At 39.5% G+C, this 22,049-nt stretch overlaps 1 protein-coding gene and 2 long non-coding RNA genes across 3 annotated transcripts in view; 1 reads left to right on the top strand and 2 right to left on the bottom strand.

Moving 5' to 3' along the window:
- LOC148366049 (uncharacterized) overlaps positions 1-22,049 on the bottom strand; it is a 153,000-nt gene that overhangs the window by 116,112 nt on the left and 14,839 nt on the right. The window contains exon 4 of the mRNA XM_088334992.1: positions 14,247-14,300. Within this exon, the coding sequence (XP_088191118.1) occupies positions 14,247-14,300 (54 nt within the window). The remainder of the gene's footprint in view (positions 1-14,246; positions 14,301-22,049) is intronic.
- On the top strand, positions 9,047-10,178 carry LOC148366051 (uncharacterized). Its single transcript, XR_015850531.1, has 2 exons — positions 9,047-9,389; positions 9,804-10,178. It is a non-coding gene; the product is annotated as an uncharacterized LOC148366051 (long non-coding RNA).
- On the bottom strand, positions 10,262-11,732 carry LOC148366050 (uncharacterized). The gene is made up of 2 exons (XR_015850533.1): positions 11,491-11,732; positions 10,262-10,726 (listed from the first exon to the last, which is right to left on the bottom strand). It is a non-coding gene; the product is annotated as an uncharacterized LOC148366050 (long non-coding RNA).

The following is a 22,049-nucleotide window of genomic DNA, read 5'->3' as shown; positions in this document are numbered from 1 at the left end:
CTCTACAGAAGAGTCGCACTCAGGTCAGGCCTCTACAGAAGAGTCGCACTCAGGTCAGGCCTCTACAGAAGAGTCACACTCAGGTCAGGCCTCTACAGAAGAGTCGCACTCAGGTCAGGCCTCTACAGAAGAGTCGCACTCAGGTCAGGCCTCTACAGAAGAGTCGCACTCAGGTCAGGCCTCTACAGAAGAGTCGCACTCAGGTCAGGCCTCTACAGAAGAGTCGCACTCAGGTCAGGCCTCTACAGAAGAGTCGCACTCAGGGGGGTCAGATTCAGAAGAGTCAGGCTCAGGGGTTCAGGTTCAGAAGTGGCGATTCAGACAGGACAGGCGGAATCAGAACAGGCAAGACATGAGAGAGTCAAAATCAGAACAGACAAGACATGAGAGAGTCAAAATCAGAACCGGCAAAACAGGAGGAGCGGAGTCGGGCTGGCAAGCAGCGGAGTCGGAGTCGGCCCGACGGGCAGCGGAGTCGGAGTCGGCCCGACGGGCAGCAGAGTCGGAGTCGGGCTGGCACGCAGGGGAGACGGAATAGCAGGCAATCGGCACGGGAGTCGGGCAGGCAGGCATGAGAGTCGAACAGGCAGGCGTCAATTCTTCCCGGGACCCCATTCGAGGCACAGCAAGGGCCACGACGGGCGGGGCCGTGGTTCGAACGGGCAGGGAAGGCCAACTCAGTAGGCGCCTGCCGAACTGCGCTCTCCAGCTCTCCCAAGTCGCGCTGGGATCGTTCGCTGAGTTCTATTTGTGGGCTGGTTCATTCTGTCACGAGACGTGGTGGCGTGGAAGGTGACCGGACCAGAACGGAGGCAGGAGGCATGAAGGGAGAACTCAAATGCGTTGACGATCCATAGGTTTTATTTAATAAAATAAAAGTCGCCCAATACTCCGAGGCAAAACAGAACAATACAGAGTTCCCCCGGCACGAACTCAACGGGACATGGCATAACAGACTAAAACAGGACAAGGCATAACAGACTAAACAGGACAAGGCATAACAGACCGGGATTGTGAAGAATGAGTATTAATGAACCCGCAACCGCAGAGCCCACAATGCAGCCTTAAATCAGACACACAATTAGTGGAAACTGCTTCAGCTGTTGCCCAGAGGGCGGGGCAGACTGGTCACCAAGGCGACCGTGACAAAATTATTTTACAATTAGTGGTTGACCTTTTTTTTCACTTGTATTGTACAATGCCGAATATTAATCAATGAATAAAAATACTTTAAAAAATGCTCATCTGATATATACTTTTTTAAAACCATATAAAATTTGGTATTTTTCTTTAAAACCTTCCCTTAGGAAAAATAAATATATATATTAATATTATATACATGTAAAATACTGTTTGACATTTTTCTTTAGTTATACAACAACGCAGAATTTTGCATGAACCAGTCAAGTTGAAAGAAATAATAAAAATAAAATGACCACCCCTCCAAATTTGCATTATGTGCTTAAAACAACATAAGAATAACATCGAAAACCTGAATAATATCCCTGTAATGGTTTCCATCCTAGAAAATGTTGAAATAAAATCAGAGTTTAACCAGTATCCCCGAATGGCCCTAAAAGCCTTCCACTATAGACTGCTAACACATGTGCATAAAAATTCTTCTCTTTGCAGCCTGGGGTCCGGGGCAGGGCCCCCCGGGGTTCCCCGTGTTTGGGTTTGGGTGCTCTGCGAGCCCTCATGTGTCCACCGCATGTCTCTAGCGCCCCATTGTTTTCCTTTCCCCCCATTTTTCCGCTGTTAAATGGGGTCTCGGGATGTGAAGGCCACTCATCCATCACATCTTCCGGTGGCCTCCTGCCACAAATTCATTTCAAAACGCCTTGCTTCTAATTTATAAAAGCGAATGCGCTCCAACTTTTTTCATTTTATTCTTGAACAAAATCCAGCCGGACCAGGTGAGCAGACGTGAGAATACAGTTCAACGTTGATAGGGGTCATAAATCCACGCAAACTACAAAGAGGGGCTGTTTGGAAAAATAAAGCTCCGTAAAAGTATCCTACTGTTGGAGAAATGCTGACTAGGCAAAAACATGAAGCAACAGAGTATCCCCTCAATTTTTGGAGTTCCATAACCACCCGTATTAAAAAAATGTGTGCGAAGGACAAACTATATATAGATAGGTATTGAAAGATAGATATAGATTTCTACAGTAGATTAATATACTGTATGGATAAAGAAAAAAATATATGTATTATAGAGATATAGAGATAGATATGGAGATATAAAGACATAGAGATATAGAGATAGATAGATAGATGGATAGATAGAGAGATAGATAGATAGATAGACAGACAGATAGAAAAATATAATGAGCTGGACAAGGAGATAGCAAGAAAGAGAGGAAATCAGACTTAGATAGCTAAATAGAGAGCTAGATAGCTATACAGAGCGGTAGAGAGTTCGATAGTTTGATAAAAAGATAGAGAGCTAACTAAATAGAGAGATAGATTGCTCAATGGCTAGATAGAGACCTAGAGAGAGAGAGATAGAGATACTGTATATAAAGATATCTAGATAAAGAGCTAACTAGCTAGATCAGTGGTTTTTAAATAATGGGGCAGGCACCCGTGGGGGGCGCAATCCTCTGTCAAGGGGGGCACGGGCGGGCAGGTTTGACTTCAGGGAACTTTTTTTTTTAATTTTCCTAGAATAAAGTGAAATTACACCTCCACTACAATAAGGGGCAGTGGCCTTCTCACAGGGAGAGTGTTTTGTCTACATTTAGCCTCCACACAGTGCATTAAGCACTGAGTACAGGCGCAAAGTGTAACAGGCACTCACGTGACGAGAAGATTTATTCTTCCTAGCGGAGTCTTGACTGAAAATAATCAAGAAGCACTGAGCTAGATAGATAGCTAGATAGACAAAGTTACTGAGACTTAGATATAGAATTAAATAGATAGATGGATAAATGAATAGCTACGTGGCAAAATAGAGAGCTCTATGGCTAGCTATCTCGATAAATAAACAGAAAGTTAAAGAGCAAGATGGATTAATAGAGAGATGAATGGTTAGCTAGCTAGCTGGACAGACACTGTAGACAGACAGACAGACAAATAAATAGAGAGATGGACGAGTAGGTATGTAAAATTTTTAACATTTGGTCTTTTCGTAGAAAACGGAAAAAACACTTCATGTTACATATAATTTTACATAATGCTTGAGTTTTGGACCAAAATATTAACCAGAATATTGCAAAAACATTTAATAGATAGTAAATAATCAGAAAAATGTTTGATATGAATCAAAACAAAACGAAATAATTGTTCAACAATGCAGATTATTGCATTGGTAGGTGGTAGGTAGTTAGATGGGTATGTGCTCAGCACAGTAAAACTAATACTCTTTGCAATAATAATAATAATCATTACATAAGGTAAAAATCTGTCAATATTGAAAAAGACAATCCAAGAATTTTGTATTTCAATTAAAAAAAAACATTTACACAAACTAAATATAACTATTTCTTATATTTCAATGTTATATCTCCATATATAGGTTAATTCCTCCCTGACATTCCCATTTTATTTCATGCTCTCCCGGCGAAAATGTCACTGCTGTAAATCCATGCTTTTGGATAGGGCATGTCAAGTCAAGTCATGTTTATTTGTAAAGCCCTTAATCACAAAGAGTCTCAAAGGACTGCACAGACCACAGATTATTGAAAACCACAGTCTATCATTACACCATCACCTGATCTAAAACCTACATGAGGGCAAATGATACACAGATACACAGATATTGTCTACATAAAATATAGGTCATTCATATGCTGTAGAATAGAAGTGTGTTTTAAGCTTAGATTTAAACATTTCGACTGAGGTTGCAGATCGGATCTCAGGGGGAAGAGCATTCCACAGCACCGGGGCCCAAATGGAGAACGCTCTCGAACTTGCAGATCTCTTCTTGGCCCTTGGGATCACTGGTAGACCAGCATTTTCAGAGCGAAGGCTCCAGACCGGATCATAGGGGGAAATTAAAACTAAAAGATATGAGGGAGCAAGTCCATGCATGATTTTGTATATTACCAAGAGAACCTTTAAATCACATCTTAAGCTAACAGGGAGCCAATGCAACACTTAGGACACAGAAAGCAGTTCCTCCTGTACAGTGACGATATAATCCATAATCATCCCAAGAATTTATCTTTTGGAAAAGTAAACGGAAAATTAGAACCATAAAATGGCAAGTGAATACTGTAAAAAGACCAAACCAGGTGAACAGACGTGAAAATACAGTTCACCGGGGGTCATAAATCTACGCAAACTACAAAGGGGGGGGCCGCCCCGGAAAAATAAAGCTCCGCCAAAGGATCCTACTCCTGGAGAAATGCTGAGCAGGCAATAAAATCTATTCAAAACGCCCTCCAACCGGAAGCCACCGTATCTTCTACCCGTTTTTTTTCTATTTTTCTTTTTGAAACTTTCCACGCTGGAAGTAAAAAAAAAGAAAAAGGATCCAATTCCACCTGGGTGATCCGTTCCACATCTCTGTTTTTTATCTGACTTCACTGGTGGGGGAGAAGTCAAAGTATCCAAAGAAACTCCTGCCTATTTTCTCAAAAAGAAAAAAAGAAAAGCCCGGACCTTACTTCCTTCTTGCAGGGGTTGGACATATGGAGACACTTAACAGAAGCTCTTCCACATTTCCTTTTTTTTTTTAAGAAAATTCCCCGTTTTTATGCTCTGGATTAAAACATATGAAAGTCGTCATGGGCTGATAAGGAGCGCTGAAAAGAGCAAATTCAAATTGCAAATTGTGCAGAAGCTTATAGGTACAGTGCCTAGCGAAAAGTTTGTCCCCCCCCACCCACCTTCCCAAGAACTCTTTGCCATATTGTTAAATCTTAAAGCTAAAAAACTGAAAATATTTTCGAAGCATTAACAACATGTGAGACACAATTGTGAAGTGGAACCAAATTATTTCAACATTTTATAGTCAACTTACAACAAAATAAAAGAAAAGTAGGTGTTACAAAAATATTGGCAGGGGGCGAATAGTTTTCTCTCAGCTAAGCCAGCAGACTCCACAAGTTCCCTGATGACTTCTGAATGATCCAATGTAAACTCAAATGACTAATGAAGACAAACAGAGTGCACCCATGTGTCATTGAGACTCAGGTTAAATAAACCTGAACAGACAGCATTTTTGAAGCATTTTGACAGTATTATTAAGACTAAAGAACACACCAATAGTGTCTGGGATAAAGTTGTGGAAATGTTTAAAGCAGGGATAAGATCCAAGAAGATTTTGCAATATCTACACATCTTCCGCAGGACTGTGCAAGTAATAATGGCTTTCCCACCGGACAAAACGGGAAGAAAACTAATCAGAGAAGCAACCAAGAGGTACCTTATCAGATTGCATGACCTGCAGGCATACACTACTAAGGTGGGACAATCTGCAAATTGGACAAATGCATAAATCTGTCCTTTACGGAAGAGTAGCAAAATGAAATCCCTTTCTGAAAGATTACAATTAAAAGGCCCATTTGGTGTTGCAAAAAACCTTATGGGAGACACAAAAAACATAAGGAACAAGGTGCTTAGGTCAGACGAGACCAAAATTGAACATTTCGGCTGAATACAAAGCGTTACATTTGGTGCCAGACACAAACACTAACCCCTCTGTCACACATGGTGGTGGAAACATCATGGTTTTGGGTTGCTTTTCTTCAAGAGGGACTTGGAAGAACGATAAATTTGATGGGAATATGGATGAAGCAACATAAAGGGTATTTTTGGCAGAAAATCTGTCACAGTCTGCAAGAGACCTGAGAATGGGGCACAGGTTCACCTTCCAACAGGACAACGACCATAAACATAAAGCAAAATCTACAATGGTAAGGTTGAAAACTAGCAATGCAAAGTCCAGACCTCAATCCTAAAGAACATTTTGCTGTGCACAAAATTTTTTTGTCAAACCTTAAGAAACCTGAGCTGTTTTGTAAGGAAGAATGGGCAAATTTTAAATGTGCAAAAATTATGGAGACATACCCAAAAAGACTTGTGGCTGTGATCGCAGCGAAACAAGTTTGTACGAACTAAAATCGGCCCATAATTTTTGGATAGCATACTTTTCCATTTTTTATCCATTAGCTCAATCAATAATTTTGAATTAATTTGGTTTTTATCACGATGGTGTCTCACATATTGTTGCTTCTTGGAAAGTATTTTAAGGTTTTATCAATAAGTTTGAAGCCTGAAGTTTGACAATATGTCAAAAGTTTCTTGGGGGCCAATACATTTACAAGGACTGTAAGCCAACACACACCTGCTGATTTAAGACACCTGCAAGTCCAAAGTATTTTACAACGTGTGCCAAACATTCTTTTGTCGTTTTTATGGGCTATTAGTGCACAACAGACCCACTAACACCTCGACTGTGCTTCCAAGCCGAAGATGAAAATGTTTGGAAAATTCAGACGCTATTATTTTTATAGCCCAGTGTTGCTAATTTGACGCAAACTGCTTCATGTTATAGCCCAAAGTATGGGTAAGCAATCATTATTCTTTCACTTGGAACAGCAAAATAATCCGAAAATCTAGCTGAAATAAACAAGTCAAAAAAATACAATGAGGAAATAATATATACTAAAATAAGATGAAAATATAGTACAGTTTAAAAGAAAAATGAAATCCTTGTTATTTCATAGAATTATTATAAATGTTATTTATGACAATTCTGCTTACTCTAAACACAATTAGATATAAGTTAAAATTGGAAAACAAAGACATCACAGAAATAATAGTAAATGTAAGAAAAGTAACTGAAAGTGAATAAAATATTGTTTGTACATATTTTATGTCTTTTTAACCATATTTAATATCGAAATATATAATTCTTAGTTTATTATACCATATCTAGTATTTGTAATAAAATCAGCTGTAAAAGTTTTATTATTTTTATTATTTTTACAACAAATACAAAAAAGTATCAAAATAAGGAAAACTACAAAAAAAGTTATAAAATAAGAAAGCTTATATTGATTTATTTTCTTATTTTCTCAGATACCCAAAAAATTGAAATATAGTAAAATAACAAAACAATCAAAGATATTAAGTATTATATTATTACAAGTATAATTTCTAAAATAAGATTAAATATATTGTAAAATAAGGAGAAAATAGTATGTAAGTATGACTTTAAATAACTAAAGCATACCTTTAAAATATATATTTTTCTTTTTCCTATTTTGATGTGTCTGTAACTTGTAAGATAGAAACGTATTCAAATCGGAAAAAAATAGGAAAACAAAATAAGAAAATGATATTTATAATATTATTATTAGTAGTATTATTATAGTATTGATTTATTGGGTACTTCTGAACATTCAAATAAAAATATACCCAAAAACAGATTGAAGGTGTAGTAAAAAAAGAGAAAGATATACTTAATATTTTAAATATGATTTTAAATAAGTAGAATATGTGCAACGGAAGCACGGCGGCGCAGTGGTTAGCGCGTGTGCGGCACAGTTCTAAGGTCTTGGGAACCTCCTGTGTGGGTTCAAATCCAGCTACTGGACTTACTGTGCGGAGTTTGAATGTTCTCCCCGTGCTGGGTTTCCTCCGGGCACTCTGGTTTCCTCCCACATTCCAAAGACATGCATTTCAGGTGGATTGGCCGGATCAAATGTCCCTAGGTGTGAATGAGCGAGCGAGTTGTCTGTCCCTGTGTGCCCTGCGATTGGCTGGCAACCAGTTCAGGGTGTCCCCTGCCCACTGCCCGATGATTGCTGGGATGGGCTCCAGCACCCCCGCGACCCTACTGAAGATAAGCGGTGCAGCTAATGAGATGAGATGAGATGAGAATATGTGCAAATAATTCTTGTTATTTTTCGTATTTTACCATATTGTTCTTGATTTTTTTTCTGTAAAATAAGAAAATTATTAATAGATACATTACTAGTTGAAATAATATTTACAAACAAAACTTAAGATAGGCTTTATTTTCTTATTTTGACAATTATATTTATTAAGGAGAAAAACAACAAATATTAAGTAGGAAAAACAATATATCAAATAAGTTATCCATGTGGCCTGAAAAAAGTGAAATCTCATTAGTTATCGACCATTTTATACATAATACAAAGAGCGACATGCAATTTTGAGACAAAAAAATTCAGTAAAATGTCCATCTTAATCAAAATTTAACTTTCAGTTTGAAAAATCAGAAAAAAAGCAGTTGGGAGCAAAATATATAGTCTATAACTTAAACATGTCTACATGGGTGTAAATTGCCGTTTCTAACCTAGATTATTTCTCATTAATCTCGCTGTGGAAATTTCTGCTGCCTCGTGAAAACTATCAATCCTGCGCGAAAAACGGATGAAAGAGCCTCAAAGTGTGCTGTTGATCTCCAGACACGGTCTTTAAACCATTTAATAGGATGAGGACAAAGACTTCTTTCTTTGCTCTTTAAAGGGATCGGACTGTAACAGCCTCACTGAGGTCCCAACACTGGACACAAGTGAAGGCTCCCACCCAATATCACAAACAGGCCTGATATGTCCTGAAGCAGCTCCCAGAAACACCAACAGACCCCTTGTTAATGGAGACCAGAAACCCTGTAATATGCGAGAATCTGCGTAGTAGCCCAGTCCCCATTTTTAAAATGCGCTCTTTTGGCTTCAGCTCACAGCAATAGTCAACTGGGAATGAAGGATCGTGACTGCACGGGTGCAAAAACGACACATCATCAACTGGGGACAATGGATTGCGGCCAAAACGGTGCAGGTCAATTTGGACGGGCCACAATGGCACGCTTTAGCATCGGGAACTGAAAACATTGCACTCTGACGGACACTCTTCACAGCAATAATCCACTGGGGATAATGGGTCATAACCACAATTGTGGATTTCAGTTTAGGCAGGCCAAAACAGGACGCCCCCCAACCAAAGTCCCTCCCGCTTGTAGCCACATGGGATAGGGGATAATGGATTACCGCAGCACAAGTGCACTTCATTTAATGTGGAAATTGGCCCAATCCCATTTCTCTCACTCGGCCCTGAGAACCCTCCAGTGAGGTCCCTCGATAGAGGAGTGCCCTCATCGAGTGGAGTGCAAAGTGGAAAAGGTTTGGACAAGACTTGCAAGGTTCCACCCCTGTCCAGGAGATGGCGGTAATATTAATTGGCTGTAGACCTTAGTGACGTATAGGCCTACGTCACATGTAAACAACTCGAGTCTCAACGTAGTGTGTCAGTTGGAGAGTTCGTGCAACGTTAAAAATGCCCGCTACAGCTGTGTTATTACCGATTGCCTGAAAGCTCATCATCTTTTCCGTGTCTCCAATCAACGGAGGAGAAATGTGCTATACTGAAGACAGCTTTGGCGCTATGTAGTGCTGATTCATCTTTACAAGGTACGTACACTCATTAAAAAAAATGACCCGTTCGGTCAAATACAGTAAGAGTTAACATACAATGCACGTTCACATAATACCCTATGTTTGTGTAGACATAAATGGCAATCTACTTATTAGTATCTTAATGCCATTTTATGACATATAGTAGGGGTTTTGAATGTGTGACATGACGAAAAGTAAACAAACACAAGAACAGTCCACCTGACCCTTAAGCTGACATAATATCGTCACCAAACTTCCCTGTACGACCCAAAAACCTTAGTTCATAAGGAATTTAATTCAAAAGAGTTGTCATTGGATATAAAAAAGGTCATTTCAACATTTTTTCATGATGCTTACATCACAGTTAAAGCGGTCTTTTTCTTTTCTATGCCCACTTTTATGTCTAAATTGTTATCTATTGTGTTCCAGAGTGGCTGTCCCATAAGCGTGGACAGGTTGGACAGGAATGTTCCCATCCTGTGCTTATGGTTGGATGTGGAGTCAGAACTCATTCAGGACTTAAGGTTGAGCAAGAAGGTTATGTGGGCCCTGCATGAGCTGCTAAAGAGGGAACAGGGCCGTGGCTGGAGGTCCTGATCTACGTGTACTGGCTGGCCCACGCTCTGTCCTACCGTGTGGTGTCACGGGTCTTCAGGGTTCCCAGGTCCACCGTACAAAGAATTGTCCACAGTTAATATGGAATAAATTGCCCAAAAGCCATATTTAGGCTCTTTAAGTCAGACCCACATTTGCATTATGTGCTTTTCTGCATTACTATTCAATAAACATCTTCATTTTGAGTAACACCTTGGTGGTTTATTTCATAATGATGTGAGATACTGTGTGTGAACTATGTGACTGTTGGACAGAAAACAACTACAAATCACTCCAGCTTAAATAATAGTTTACTTTCAGAAAAACAAACTCACATTGGGCCAAAATACATAATAGTAAATAATGTGTCACAAATTTTAACAAAAATATACCAATACTTCCATGAAGCTGGAAAACACAAACTGGAACTTCATTGAGTTCTTAATAAAAAAAACAATATTATCCTTTTATAAAACAAAGGGAAACATTGCAGAGATGTCACTGTTCTGGAAATTTGTCCACGAGCTTCCCAAAAAGGACGGGAACCGCTCAGTTTTGGCCACAGTTTCTTCGAGCCTTTTCCTCACTCCGGCAGACTCCGCTTTCAAAAAGTCAAGGAGTGTATCGTGCTTCCTTTTTTTTCTGGGTGATTTGGGGTTTGGCGCCGGATTAGAAGGTGCCAACGACGTGCCCGGTGGTGTGGATGGCGTGGTAGCTGTGATGGTGACCAGCTCTTCCACGGGACGTTCTACAGTGGCCTTTAGGTTGGGTGGAAAAAACAAGAATTACTTAATGCTGATGTATTGTACAAAAACAACTGAGTATAGGATGCTCAGCAAGTTGATGTGAGACAGGAAATTATAGGATGTGTTCTGGATAATTATTTGATAGTGAATAGATACACAAAATTGACATGTTATTCTTATGGCTGTATGAGCCTTCTATTGGCCAGCATCACATATGCTTTAGAATTGTCTCCACATTTGGACAACATTTTGAGAAGGTAATTAGTTTACTTAATATGTGTTTACAGAGAAGGCAGTGGACTATGTGATAGTAGTTTGTTTCAACTGTATTTCCACGTGAAATTCGGAGACATTACTCATAATGCATGATGAAAACTAATGCATTCTGATCTCACATGAAAGAATCATATTGTAAATAAAACACGACACCCGAAATTGTGTGCAGTAAACAAGCGCTTATGTCCAGAACGGTATTCTGACTATGCTCCTTTAGCGACTGGCCATGTACAGTAGATGTAAAAGGACGACTCGTTTAAGATAAAAACAGGGATGGGCTGAACCGTGATTTTCTGCCCAGTTATCCTACTTTAAAGTTTGTAGCGTGAAGATTTTTTTTTGCCAGCTCCCTTGGTAGATTAGTGCACTTCGTAAAGTAGCGATTTTGCAATGTTCGTGTTTTAACGCGAAAATACGATTTTCTATTGCATTTACGTCTAACTAAGATATCTCAATACATTTTGTTGCAAATACATGCGTGGTTGTGGAAAACTACTTACATTTGTGCGGTTCCTTTCCGGGCATGTTTGTTGATATTGAGAATTCGCAAAGCCTTCTGGGTAGTCACTTCGCCGCCAAGTGAGGTCGAGAGCCCCCTCGGTCTTGAAGTGGCTACGACATGGTTTGAGGGCACTTCTGCCTCGGTCTTGAGAGTATCGGGACACACCCCATTTTCACGTGAACGCGCAAACCGAGTGACTAGGGCACATAGCGAGTGAAAGTGCGAAGAATGGGACTCAGCCATACTCTAATGACAGAAAAAACAACTGCCAGGCCGGACAAAAGTCTGCTCTGCCAGTCTCTGCACTCACATCAGGGATAATGGATCGTGAGCACATGGCTGTTGTTCACTTTAGGAAGATAAAAACTGGAAAAAAAAGAGCTGCCATGCATGACACAAATTTGCTCTCTTGCCTCTCTTCCAGCAAAAATCAACTGGGGATATTATATCGGGTCCAAAAAAAGCACAATTCATTTTAGGTAGGCCACAATGACCCACTTCAGCGTCCGTAATAGAAAAAAAATAGTGGAAATAGCCCGATAAAAGTGCGTTTTGCCGGTCCCCGCTCACCGCAATATGGGATTGGAGATAATGGGTTCCACCAGTGCAGTTCATTTTAAATAGACATATGGTAACGGCAAAAAAAGAGCATCTAAACCCGATAAAAGTACCGTAAATTCCGGACTATAAGTCGCTACTTTTTTCCCAAATTTTCAACCCCGCGGCTTATTCAGAGATGCGGCCAATTTATGCAATTTTTCTAAATATGTGCGCCAATGATACAGCCACTATGTCAAAGGCAAACGGGCATATTACTGGAATGTATTGAAGTAACGGAGCGTGGAACAACATTGAGAAAGACGACTTAGATGTCTATACCAAGGAAGAAGCGGGTGGTCTGCCCTCATTCTCCGGATTACGGCTTTTATTTCCTTAACAGACTGATTAGCAGGTATGCGAGCGTCTTTTTAGTATCGTGAGGCTACCTCCCAAAGGCACGGTTTAGGATGAAAGTTATATTATTATTATTAAAGCTTTGAAAACTCTCTCGATGTACCGTCTTTCTTTGTAAATATGTGTAATATGTATTTGCAACTGTATATTTTTGTAATGTAATGTAATGTATTTATTTGAGACACTTTTTCTGCACGAGCAAACTAAAAGAGAGGGGCTGAGCAAACGCCAACGCTGATGGGAAAGTGGGGACCGGTAAAGGTGAGTTTTTGTGGACACGGTGGACAATAATGGATATATATTTTTCCCACCCTTAGCTATGGAAATATACACTTTTTTTCCTTGGATTACTATCAACGGGCACCCAGAATCTGCAGGTCTGCAACAAATTTTAAGTACCTATATCATTTTGCGTTCATTTTGGCGGCTGTGATTTTTGGACTGTGTGCTTCAATGAAGGACATTTAGTTTCAATCGCGGGACTTGAAGTTTGGCTTGGATTAATCTCGTGTTTGTTTGGTGTGGGTTCATGCGGCTTATATACAGGTGCGGCTTGTGTATAGACAAAATCGTTTTTCTCCTTAAAATGTGATGGGTGCGGCTTATAATCAGGTGCGCTCTTTAGTCCGGAATTTACGCTAAGCTCTGAGGGTCACATTTACAGAAATATGCGATGGGGGATAATGGATCACAGCCGTACGGGTGCAGTTCACTTCTTAGAGGACAAAAACGACCCCAAAAAAAGCCCCCAGACCCAATGAAATTTGCCCCTGACGGTAATTGGATAGCAGAATATTTTTCAAGGTCGAAGTTGGTAAGGATTACAGTACTTCTTCTGATGAAATTGGGTCAGTTTTATGCCCATTGTTTTTTTTAGTTGACACTTAAAAGACAGCTGCTGGCATTTTGTATTCTGGATTCCATGTGTTGCTCTAATGACAACAAACCGCAACAATGGATCGATTGTGTCAACGCTTCTTTCAGATCCAGTACAGAAACACAATGTTCTTCCTTGACTATCCTGACCTTGAAAACGAAAATCCCAAAATGTGTCCACACACACCAAGAAGGGTCTTTCGAGCTCTTGCGCTAACCCAATAGAAGTTGCTTATTTGTCTTGTTTTTACACGTTTTATCTACGTCAGGGGTGTCAAACTCATTTTAACCTGGGGCCACTCGATAGAACAAACATTCTGTCGGGGGCCGGACTAGTAGATTAAAGAGAAAGAAAAAGAGAGATAAAGAAATAAGAGAAAAAGGGAGGGAAAAGGAGAGAGGGTAGCACAAAGAAAGAGAGAGAGGGAAAGAGTGTAAGAAACAAAAGAGATGAAAAGAGAAGTCGTGAGAGAGGGGGAAAGAAAGGGAGCGGAAGAAAGAAATCCAAAGAGAAATAAAAAGACAGAAGGAGAGAAAAGAAAAAAGAAAGCGCAGAGGGTACGGAGAAAGAAAGAGAAAAGAGAGACAAGGAAAAAATGAAGTTAGAGCAAAATAAGTTAAAAAGACACAGAGAGAGAGAGACAGAGACAGAGAGTGAGAGAAAAAGGGTGGAAGAGAGAGAGAGAGAGAAATAAATACAAGTACAGTGTCTTTGTGAGAGGCACCTGGCTTTGGCAACCTCAAGTTGACATGTTTCAACCTGCAGCTTGTTTTTCTCTTGCGCTTCTCTGAGTGTTGTCTCGCGGGCCGAATTCATTCCCTTAGAGGGCCTGATCTGGCCTGCGGGCCGCCTGTTTGACACCTGTTATCTACGTGAACCAATAACTGAATCTGTGACTTTCTTAAGGTGTTTACTTCACTCACCCGTGGACCTCGTTTCCCTGGCTTTCCTGGCAATCCTGGAAGTCCTTGAAACCCCTGGAAAGAATGACATAATTTGAGTTATAAATACGTATTTTTTACAATTCTATAAATGTAAGTATAAAAACGTAGCAACAAACGGGTGCATTCAAGTCTGATTTTTTATGAATGTCACGTAAGTTTCCTAATGATACCCAAGACATTTTTACAAATGTTTCAAGAATGTCGGTATTATTTTTTACTCTGAGCTCAACGTTATGCCGTATTTCAAATATATAACTCTGATCAGGATTGTCATAATTACCAATGTGAATCACCTGCGCCAACTGCCCTGGACTCTGATTGGCTCCCTGTGCCTATTAAAACCCACTCCCATTTGTCCCCTTTCGTCAGTCCGTCTGCGAACCTCAGTTAACAATAGGCAAACCTTTTTCGACCCTGACTCCCACCTGTTTTTTGCTCCCGTCCATCCCCCGGCTTCGTTTTTTGATCCTGACCACATCTACTCTCCCGTCTCGGCTATCGACCTCTTTTTGTCTCCGACCACGTCTACTCTCCTTTCCTGGCTTACGACTCGCTTACGACCCGACCACATTTTTGCTCTCCTGTCCCAGCTACTGACCATTTTTTTCCATTCCTGACACAGCCATCGCTCCACACAGAAGATCCAGTTCCGCGTTCAGAGCGACTTGCTTCCCGCGTCCAGCAATCACCGGATCGTGGGCGCAACGCAAGTGGGTCCTGTCTCCGTTCAGGTCCTGACATGGATTTCTTTTACCATTTGAAGAATCTAGCTGAACTCAGCCCATTTCACACTCTGGCCAACATTGAGGCGCTGATCTATTCTTTTTTTTTCCCTCACATTGAGATTACTGTAATTCCCTACTCTCTGGACTCCCCAAAGCCTGCAGCTTGCGCAAAACTCAGCGATATGTGTCGAATTTCCCTTCGGGGATGAACAAAGTATCTATCTATCTATCTATCTATCTATCTTAACGGGGTAGGAAGATTAGCTCACTTTGCAACATTTTATTGGCTCCCCGTGGATTGAATTTTAAGAGCTTTTACTAATTTTTTATGTGTCTTTGGCTACGGTATCTGCCAGGCCTGCTTTTATGATATCAGCCCCAGGTGGCCTTGAATAGAATATTATCGTTGACTACAATGTAGTGCATAAGAGCTGGCAATGTCCTCCAGACTGGGAAGAGAGCAGCCGATGATTTTCTGGCCTGCATTGATGGCTCCTGTGGGGCAGCTTTTAAAAATTAATTAATGGTCTTTACTATATTCCATTCTACTTTCTAGTGTCTATTTTATGTTTCAGTTCTCTTATAGTTTAAAATATCAGTGGTTACTTACAGGGTTAGTCTGTGTCTTGCCATTATGTTTTTTTGGGGTACGATATTTTCCGCACTGGATTATAAGACGCACAGCCAAAAAAATGGTCTGTTGTCATATATCATTTTTGATAAGGCACACTGTACTTTAAGGCACGTCCATTTTAAACTACAATTAGAGCTACTGTATTTATTCGCATTTATTATTTAGATCTAAGGGATGGGCAGAGCAGCTGTATGATGCGGCAGGGGTAAACCAGTGAAAGCTGTCGGGCCCTGCTGTTGAACAGAAGAGTGTGTTGTGTCACTCTGACGCAAATGACATGGGCGCTTTCTGGTGCCCCGTTTCATCTGGAGGGACAAAAGCATGACCAACTTGAGGTGCTTAACTTGTTTGGGTGTTTGGGCATTTGGGTTGGCCATGGTCAAAAAAAAAAAAATAATAATAATGTGTTTTTTTTGCTACTTTTCCCTTTTTTTTCTCTTTGTTTTTGTGTATGTGTTTGTCTTGCTGTCGGTCACCCCTCTCAAGGGATAAGTCCAGGGTGGGTGGCTGCCTAGGTAGATAAATAACTGCTGTGCATTGTACATGTACTTATGGTCAATATTAGTCAATATTAGTGCAATGATTGATTAATTGAAAAATTTTGCAGACCAAATAACGCCGATACATAACGGGATAATCTAACGTTACAACACCGTTACCGTTACTGACGGTCAAAAGTGTTGCGTTACTATGGATATATTGCAATGAGGCTTGTTGCCGTGGACGGGTGTTTACTTATGTATCACAAGTAAACCATAACACACAACCGTAAACATTAGGGGACGCACCGGCATGCTCAGTAACAATGTGGGTTTATGGGAAATGCAGTTTGTATGTTATCAAGCACATAACATCACATAGAGAGAGGGATTGGATATCTAACTTTCCATTGTTTTACTGTTGACTTTTGTTGTGAACAAAATCTAATTCTACTCGACCAGTTTTGACAACAGTATTAAATACACTTTATATTGTTGGACTGTTTACTTTTCTTGTGTGAAAATACTTAAAGTACAGAATCGTATGACTACTTGAACAATTGTTTGACTAGAGATTGTGATTTATTCTATAGAGTGAAACACACTTATATCGTTTTACAGCTGACCTTTGTTGTGAACAAATTCCTGAAGCACAGTAGGCTATGTCTACTTGACCAGTTGTCTCGCGTTGTGAGAGTTACATTTAATGGATTTAACTCACTTTATATTGTTCACTTCTGATCATTATTTCATTATATTGTTAATGGTTTAATTTTGATGCACTTCAAATGTAGGATCAATCTGTTGCTGGTTAGCTGCAATCAATATTTCAAAGTTCCACAAAACAATTTCTTGTCTGTTCTCTATTGAACTGACTTGAATACTGCTCAGAAAATGTAAAATTCTTTGACATTCAACTACTTTTTAAAGTAATGGAAACAGTTACTTTCCTGGTAACTAGTTACTTTTACTAAAGAGTAATTCAGTTACTAACGGTAACGTTTGCAAGAAGTAGTGAGTAACTATAACTAATTACTTTTTTAAAATAACATGCCCAACACTGAAAAACACAAAAAATTGTATATGGCAATAATCAAACCCGGGTACAGGCGGGAAATATGCAGAAACTTGACGACAAGAAGTATTGATACAGTCAACATATGAAAAGGCATTTAATTGTATCTCATAATGACACTATTTCTGGTCTGTACCAGAAACAAATCTTAGATAATGGAGAAAACAAAGCCGTCCTAAAAAATATAAATAAGCACAACTAGGGAAACAACTCTTTGGCATATTTGATGATAATTCAGAAAATACGGTAATTAATTTTCTTTAATAATAGATTTAGGTTTTTTAGGTTTTTGACCAGTACATTGATCTTTATTATCTACAGAACTGAATGAATGAATGAATGAATGAATGAAAACTTTATTCGAACATCAAAATAAAAACCAGAACAAAAACAATAACTCAACAACAAAATAATGCTACATAATATGTTCGAAAAGGGGTAGTAAGAAGCATATGCTTATATTCGCTACTCCTTTATCTTCCCCACCAAATATGCCAATGATATCACAACAATTGTAATGATATTAATAATAACAGTTTTGATATAAGAATAGCAACAATAACACAAAGTTATTGCGCACTATTCCCAATCTCCCGCACCACTCATACCCCATCCTCCTCATCTCTGTATTCCGCCAAGAATGTTCCTTTGTATCTAAACCTGAACAAGTGAATATTTGGACACCGTTTGATCTCGTCTTCCAAAGCTTGACTCCACACACAGACACACACATACTTTTCCTGGTGGTTCTCACCTTTGGGATTATGAATTCACAACAACCCCTTAAATTATAATTTCCCTCTTTCCGAATGAATAATTGACGGATGTTTTCTGACATTATGTTTTTGTTGACCTCAAATAGTAGTTGTGCAGTGAAAAATTTTACTAAATCATCTAATTTTGATAATTTGGACTGCAGGAATAAAACATTAGTATGATGTCGATATCCTACCAATAATTGTGTATTTGCAGGGTTGGGTAGGGTTACTTTAACTTGATTACTTTCAATTACTGTTGGATTACTCCAATACCAAATATGCTAATAAAACACAAAAGAAACTAAATATGAATAAAATTACTAAATTTTGTGCAGGCTTGGGGAGTAACGGAACACATGGAACGGCAAAATTGATGTTGGCAAGCTGTTTGGATTTATTTTCATTTTGTTTCTGTCGCATTTTATGTTAGTTTTGCCGGAGATCAAAGAGATCAAAGCCAGGAGAGAAAGCTTACCACGTGTTGTGAGTCATAATTTTTTTCATATTTACCGTATTTTCCGCACTATAAGGCGCACCTAAAAGTCTTAATTTTTTTCAAAAGCTGACCATGCGCCTTATAATACAGTGCGCCTTATATATGGCTCAATATTAAATCGCAAGGTCTCGCAACTTACGCAACAGCCGCCGACTCGATTTTCCCCCGAACGTGGAGTAGTCCGCGGTGTATGCTGGGATTTATATACCGGCGTTTCATTGGCTAACCAATGTGTCAATCATCATTTGAATCGATCGCTATTGGCTAAAGTTATTCGGAGCCTCAAATAGGCCAGAGGGCCGAAACAAACCCTGCAATTGGCCGAAAAAGATGTTTCAATCATCAGTTAAATCGATCGCTATTGGCTGAAGTTATTCGGAGCCTCGGACAGGCTAGAGGGCCAAAACAAACCCTGCAATTGGCCGAAAAAGATGTGTCAATCATCCGTTAAATCGATTGCTATTGGCTAAAGTTATTCTGAGCCTCGGATAGGCTAGAGGGCCAAAACAAACCCTGCAATTGGCCGAAAAAGATGACTGAATAGCAAGCTTGCTAAACTACGCCATAAAGAAACATGTTTCATTAGTCTGTATTTGTAAATATTTTACTCTCCTGGATTTACTACACTCACGGTTGTAAGAAGACCACGGTTGCGTATCATTATTGAACGTGAGAACTTAGGTGAGCTATGCGGCTTTATATTTTCCCGGTATCTTGTTTTAGAACGATCTTGATGTTGCTGTGATGAGTTGAGTGAATTAAACTCAATTCCAAGTGTTTATTGTCATATGCACAGTGAAGTTGCGAGCGAAAAAGAAAATAGAAACTAAGGAATGGTTGCCATTTCTTGAATCCCAAGACTTTATCCTTCCGAATGATATTTGAAATAATGCATTTGAGTGACATCGTACGGACACCGCATCCGCACGTGTCTACGATGCGTATTTGCTTCTTTGCAAGCTTTGGGAATGTTAAGGTGGTAATCAGTTTGACTGAATCATCTGACTGTTTTGTCGACGTTCCCATTGTAGCGCCTTATAATCCGGTGCGCCTTATCTATGGAAGATATAGGACCAAAAACTATTTTTGGGGGGTGCGCCCTATAACCCGGTGCGCCCTATAGTGCAGAAAATATGGTAGTTTCTTTTGTCTTTTATTAGCATATTTGGTATTAGAGTAATCCAAAAGTCATTGAAAGTAATCAAGTTAAAGTAACCCTACCCAACCCTGTGTATTTGTCTGTATATCTGGCATCCAGGGTTGTTGGGTTAGAACATGGCTGGATTTCCGTGTTGTTATTGCAGCTGATTGAAGAAAAAGTGCTAAACAAGTAAAACTAGAAGTGTCAATTAAATCGTATTAAGTACCAGAAGGTGAAACCGTAGGCGAGTGGCAGGTTTGAAAATGTCTTATTAATGGTGCAAGTGAACCTTACAAAGCCAATTTTTCTCAAGGTACCGTAGTCACTTGTGACATATGGAACAGGCCAGGCAACACGCTTTAATGAAGGCCATCGGCCGGCTTTAAAACAATTTCATACATGGATTAGCGAGGCTCGAAAAGGTCAAAACTAATGAGGGCTTTCTGGAACACGGGAAAAAGTTAGCAGTGTCAGAAAAAAAAGAACAAGTTCCTTCTCTCTCTCTCGCTCTCTCTCGAGAATATCATATAAAGTCGCAACAACTGTACCCAAAACCAAAAATGTTTCATGGGGGCATCAATCAACCCTCTTGAATTTTATAAAGGATTTTATGAGAGTATAAAATCTTACCAGAAAATGTGAAATGTCTCAATCCATTTTGGGGATGAATCCGCATTAACGACAAAAACAGACGTCAGCTTTGGTACCAAAAAAAAAAACGATGCTAACCTTCCAAGGGATTGGCAGCCATTTCTGCTTTTGTACGCAAAAGTCGGATTCGTAGCGTTGTGGTTTTGTTCACCACAGCAGGAAAGATTTATTTCAAACTTTTTTGGTGCGTTGGGTCAAACATGTGCTAATGCACGGAAGGTCTCTTTGACAATGGAAAATGTGCGTAAGCGATTTAGTGGGACAGCGAACAAGAGCGCAATGAGCTAATTTGTGTCAAGGAGAAACATGCTGACGCGGCTAAATGCTAACGCTACAAGGTCGATAGCACTTATACGTTATCTTTAATACAAGTTTTATGTGCTAAACAGAGTGTTTTAGTATAGAACATGTGACTAATCAATGCAGTTAATAATGCATATAATGGTAAGCATATGCTAAAGCTAGCTAAAAAATGAATGAAGGTACCGATTTATTTGTATTCTTAAAGTGACACAGAATCAATAATCAAATTAAACAAATTTAACATGCTAAAGCTAGCTGTGAAGTTGCTTAAGAATGTTCTATATATATTTTGTGTATTTCTCTGAACATTCCCCTATTATTCACTGTCTATATATCTTTTGCTGTTTTAGTCTTAAGTCCACCCAATGATGTGTCAGTCTAAAGTCCACCATACTTGTACTAAATAAAGCTAGCTGAGGCGGGGAAGAAGTAAGAGGACGATTGTGGAGCCGATAACACATCCCCTGTGTTCCTCCCCGATTCTCCCCCGCTGCAGCGGAACGAAAATGTATATTGTCGTTACCTGAATTCCTTTTTAGATCTGATGAACGGCCACACGGGGGTTGCCCTTAATTTGGACCTCACACTAGCTAAATGAATCAAGGTTATATTTTGCTCATCAAATGTTGACCAAAAAGATAATCAGGTAGGGGGCAGTAGGTATGGGCGGTAGGGGGCAGTAGGTATGGGCGGTAAGAGGCGGTAGGGGTAGCGGGCGGTAGGGGGCGGTAGTGTCGGTAGCGGGCGGTAGGTGGCGGCAGTCCGAATTCGAAGTCAGAAGCTCTGCTCACATGCAAGTACAGGAAAGGGTCAACAGGAATTAAAATGCTAACCCATTGGGGAGGGGCGGTAGTCCAAAGTTGAAGTCAGAAGTTTGAACGTAGTGCAGTTGTGAAGCAAGTTTTAATAATAGTACAAGCCAATAAACGTGACTCAAAAAAAACAAAGGAAGAGCAAAGAAACATAGAAAGAAAGAGTGAATAAAACAAAGGAAGAGTGAAAGAAAGAAAGAGCAAAAGAAAGGGTGAATGAAAGAGCGAAAGAAAGAAAGAGCGACAGAAAAAAAGAGCGACAGAAAAAAGAGCGGAACAAAGAAATACAGATAGAGCAAAAGAAAGAAATACAGAAAGAGTGAAAGAGCAAAAGAAAAAGCGAAAGCAAGAGCAAAAAGAAATACAGAAAGAGCTAAATAAATAGTGAGAGACTGAGAGAAAAAGCTAAAAAAAGAGTGAAAGAAAGAATGAAAAAGCGAAAAGAAAGAAAGGCTCAAAGAGCAAACAAAAGAAAGAATAAAATAAAAGGAAAAAAAGAAAGAAAGAAAAGCTCAAAGAGCAAAAAAAGAAAGAGCAAAATAAAAGAGGAAAGAAAGAAAGAAAGAAAGTTAGAAAGAATGAAAGAAAGTAAGAAAGTAAGAAAGAAAGTTAGAAAGAAAGATAGGAAGAAAAAAAAGAAAAATTAAAGTGGGCATATTTAAAACACTAGTTTATTTTTCTCTTGCACTTCTCTTAGTGTTGTCTAGC

The sequence above is a fragment of the Urocampus carinirostris genome, chromosome 5, assembly GCF_059441175.1.
Source record: "Urocampus carinirostris isolate Australia breed hairy pipefish chromosome 5, RoL_Ucar_1.0, whole genome shotgun sequence".
Taxonomy (NCBI): Eukaryota; Metazoa; Chordata; class Actinopteri; order Syngnathiformes; family Syngnathidae; genus Urocampus; species Urocampus carinirostris.
Note: the sequence above shows the minus strand (reverse complement) of the source record. Positions and strands in the feature narration are given on the sequence as shown.